Below are 4,231 nucleotides of genomic sequence, written 5' to 3'. Positions count from 1 at the left end.
AGTGTTCTGGTCATTTCTTTAGACTCGTATATATTGCATGCATTCAACCTTCGCTCATGAAATTGCACAACACATCCTTGATTGTAAAATAAATAAGACTAGGCAACTACTTCATCTAGCGATGCGTGCTATTTTCTCGCGACGACCGCTGCAAACAACCTGCAATACGATTGTCAGCGCAAATCCGACTCCGAAGCCTACACCAACAAAAAGCCATAACATGATATCCTCAAATGGTGATCCTTCTCGCGCAGGAGGTGGCAGCGACGAAGATGGTGAAGTAACGAATGTAAGGTTACATTTCACAAGAAGTGGGCATCCGTACAACCCTTTGTTTCCGCCCTGGAACGAGCTGCCGGTGAATGTGGAAAACTGGCTGCCCGAAGGTATCCTCCCACTGAGATCATTATAGGAGAGGTTGAGCCACGCGAGTGTGGTCACCGTTGCTAGCTCCTGCGGGATCTCACCTACAAGATGGTTCCACGACAGGTCCAGTGACTCGATCCGGACCAACTGGCCGAGCTCACGTGGGATCTTGCCGCCAAAGGCATTGGAAGACAAGTTTACAACATGCAGGGACGTCAGGTTGCTGATTGACCTCGGGATGAAGCCACTGAACCGGTTGCTAGACAGGTCAATCACCACCAGGTCAGTACTGACTTTTGACACCCTCATGTATTGTTGTTTCATGGCCACATCAACCGCCACCAGATAAGAAATAAATCCTTGTTTCGCAGACACTGTAGTATAATCATCATATTCTGCAATCGTTCTGTTCGGACCCCAAACCATGGACTTGAAACTCTTGAAGAAATCTGGTGGTAGATCACCATTGAAGTGATTTCCTGCAAGGTCAATGATTCGTACACGGGAAAAGTAATCGGCAGTCGAGTTCTTCTCCACAAGAGGAGGGATGCTCACGGGGCCATGAAAATTGTTGTTTCTCAAGATGAGTAGCCGGAGTTGCGGTAGCTGGCCCATCCATATAGGGAAAGAGTCCTCGAAATGGTTCCCACCAATGTCAAGAGCTATCAAATATTGGCACCGAGCCAACGATCTCGGGAGGCGCCCCTGGATATGATTCCCATGTAAATCTATCAGCTGCAACTGACATGATTCGCTAGTCTCGTCAGGCCATGTTCCGCCAAGATGATTTCCCCTCAAGTTCAACATAATGAGTTGACCGCAACCTTTCAATAAATAAGGTGGCACCGATCCGCTGAGATTATTGCCGGATAGGTCTAGCATTCTGAGAGCATACTGCTCACGACATTCTGAGTAGGGAATAGGCCCACTCAGTTCATTGTTCGCAAGGTTGATAGAGTAGGTCGTGAGCCCGGACCGTTCGAGGAGAGGGTTTATTTGGATGAAGCGGAGGAAACTACTCTGGGGGATGGACGAGAATTTGTTGTTGGAGTAATCAAGACGATCCCCATTGGAAGGGAAAGGCACGGCGCCACGGAGCATATTGAAGCTAAGATCGATGTATATTATATTAACATAGTGCGGCGGCTGGCCTACTGTAGTGAAGAGGTTGTGCGACAGGTTCAAGGAGCTCATGTTTGTCCAAATCCACTGAGGTATCTCCCCTTGAATTTGATTGCAAGAGAGATCCAGATTCCCTAGTTCTGGTAGATATCCAAGGACTCGAGGCAACCTTGTTAGGTTACAATATGCTAGATTCAAACTAGTAATACTGCTGTTACTAGCATCAATTTTACTACCATCCCCGGAAGCAGATAACAAGGGATTATAGGATGCTGATATCATAGTAAGGTTCTTTAGCCTCACGAATGGGTTTAGATCCAAGGTGCCCGTGAAATTGTTGTGGTCAAGTTGCAGGATCTGAAGTGCAGTGAGATACGCAAATGAAGTTGGAATTGCACCTGTTAACTGATTGCTGCTCAAGTCAACGTAAGTCAGTGTAGCTGATGGATTCTGGAATTCCTCGATAGCACCAGAGAGTCTGTTCATGTTGAGGCACAATCTCTGCAATGTTGGCTGAGTGAAGAAGGATGCTGGTACCGTCCCCCAGAATGAATTATTGCTTAGATCCACCTCTGCGAGGTATGGGAACATATGTGCATCAAGAGGAACCGGCCCTGTGTAAGAAAATTGCTTGCGTTAGTCATAAAACTGGTTAGATAAGGAGTGTGTACATTTGGATCCATGTCATAATTAATTTGCAACTCATATTGTCATGCTCTAACAAAAAGAAGACCATGCAAAGAGAACATGGAATATTTGTCTACGTGTGCGTCCTATGTGGTTGCTAAATTCCTGAGATTTTGCTCTATATCATGTTATATTTGAACAAACAAAGGATACATATTTGCTAAAATATACTATTATCTATAATAATTGTAAAATACACCATGTGATAAAGCACAAGCTTTGTAGGAAAAATGCCTAAGGACTAATAATCTACACTTCCTGTGAAATTACTTTAAACCTAGATGCTCTTCTATAGGTCAGAGTATTTGGCATATAGCACTGGTAATTTTCTGGAAATTTACCCACAACAGTTTGTTTGCGCAATTCCTTTAAGAAAATGGAGAAGGGCACCTGCTAGGCCTCTACGTCCAAAGATGCACACATCCCATATATTTACTTTCCGTTTTTACAACGTCTTGAAGTCATTTTTTTACAAAGTAAGTAACAAACTCAGGATACCCTAAAGCTCAAGTAGAACATGCTATATTGTTAAACCGGCCATCCTTTGGGACATAAGCCGCATACATTTGGATTTTGCTACAAACCGAATGGTGGATTTTTCAGCATGCCAAATCAAACGCTTGGAATGACAAATTATTTTGCCACGAGGATGATAATTTCCTTCAGCAAGCTTGGCAAATCCTTGCACTGCTCAGTATTTTTGCCATGCTTACTTGAGGAAATTGTTATCCCTGCGACAACATATCCATGGCGTTTGGTTTGCTAGGCTTAAAAATTGACACAAGATTTTAAAATCTCCGTAGATTTTGGTCATCATAATATTTAATAGCAATATGCCTAAGGACATACGGAATCCAACAGGCCCACGTGGCTGCCTTTCCCAATTTTTTTTCTTGAATACGCACTAGAGTGCGTATCATCTATTAAGAGAAGAAGGGGAAAGAGCCCCAAATAGTTTACATGGCATGGCTACATGACACCCACGCCAGCTCCACCTAACTCTACCCGGCACACTATGTGACTACTCGCCCTGTGCCCACCTTAGAGCTGCGCAATGCCCTGGCGCATGTCGTCATCACCGCGGAGCAGTCCCGCATCTCTCCATAGCCCATAGCATTTCCCAAATTTTGGTAGGCATATGATTTAGCTATTCTACTATCACAAATCGAGGAGTAAATACTTTCTTTTTGCGAGTAAGTACAGACTTACCCGTGAGTTTGTTGCTGCCGAGCAGTACGACTTCCAGCGCTGTGAGGTTCCTAATGTAGTCAGGGACGGCCCCAGCGAGGTTCCGCGACGCGAGGTTGAGTGCGGTGACCATCCCGGTGACGTTGTCGCAGCCAACGCCCTCCCATCGGCAGCAATCCGTGCCCTCTCTCCACGACGGCAGCGTCGTGGTGGCCGGCCCAGAGGTGGCGCTGCCGGTGAAGGAGAGGGAACGCTTCACGGCGAGGAGCGCCGCGGCCTGATCTCCGCGGCATGGTGCAGTACCGGCGTCTGCTGACATGGCATGGGAACGGTGTGCTAGTAGCTGGATCTCTACAAGGAAACCTAAAGTTATCACCTGTAGCAAGAATGAAGTGTGGTGAGTAGTCGTGCGAGGCATTGCAGCTGGCAAATCAAGGAGAAGACGAGATGCATGTATCATGTATGCTATACTTCACTGCATATGTAAGGTCTGAACTCAGAAGGTGGGTGGAAACGAACATGCAAGTTGAGAGCACACTGCATTGACTGAGCCGCTGTTTTCCTCTACTCTCCGGTTTATCTACAGTATGAACTGCAAAGATGTCTTTGCCGTTGGCCCCATGTTTGTGTTAACAATTGTATCTTGACGTGGAAGATTGGTCTCCGCTCCGTGTCCCGTTCATGACTTCGACTCGAGAGTCTTCAAAGGCTGCTGCTTCGTTACAATTTGATTGACGGGGAAAGCTAGTCAAGTATAAACGACAACCCGTCCAGCCATGTGTAGACCACGTAGTCTTCTTTCTACGAAGCTACCGCGTGTTTCCGTTCTTCGATCTCATCGAATACAACCGTGAAGAGACGTCCAGCA

The 4,231-nt window shown here is 46.1% G+C and overlaps 1 protein-coding gene across 1 annotated transcript; it reads right to left on the bottom strand.

Moving 5' to 3' along the window:
- Positions 1–29: 29 nt before the first annotated feature.
- On the bottom strand, positions 30–3,943 carry LOC123128721 (receptor-like protein 33). The gene is made up of 3 exons (XM_044548800.1): positions 3,835–3,943; positions 3,385–3,739; positions 30–2,102 (listed from the first exon to the last, which is right to left on the bottom strand). The coding sequence occupies exons 1-3, from the start codon at positions 3,904–3,906 to the stop codon at positions 112–114; spliced, it is 2,418 nt and encodes an 805-aa protein (XP_044404735.1). The 5' UTR covers positions 3,907–3,943; the 3' UTR covers positions 30–111.
- Between the last annotated feature and the right edge of the window lie 288 nt (positions 3,944–4,231).

This window comes from Triticum aestivum, chromosome 6A (assembly GCF_018294505.1).
Source record: "Triticum aestivum cultivar Chinese Spring chromosome 6A, IWGSC CS RefSeq v2.1, whole genome shotgun sequence".
Taxonomy (NCBI): domain Eukaryota; kingdom Viridiplantae; phylum Streptophyta; class Magnoliopsida; order Poales; family Poaceae; genus Triticum; species Triticum aestivum.
Note: the sequence above shows the minus strand (reverse complement) of the source record. Positions and strands in the feature narration are given on the sequence as shown.

Excerpts from the sequence above, each read along its gene's own strand:
- LOC123128721 (XM_044548800.1), bottom strand. The coding sequence starts at position 3,906 with ATGCAGTGTGCTCTCAACTTGCATGTTCGTTTCCACCCACCTTCTGAG. Across the intron at positions 3,740-3,834 it reads GACCTTACATATGCAGTGAA|GTGATAACTTTAGGTTTCCT; the intron begins GTATAGCATACA and ends TTCTTGCTACAG. Across the intron at positions 2,103-3,384 it reads CGGCAGCAACAAACTCACGG|GGCCGGTTCCTCTTGATGCA; the intron begins GTAAGTCTGTAC and ends TTTCTTACACAG.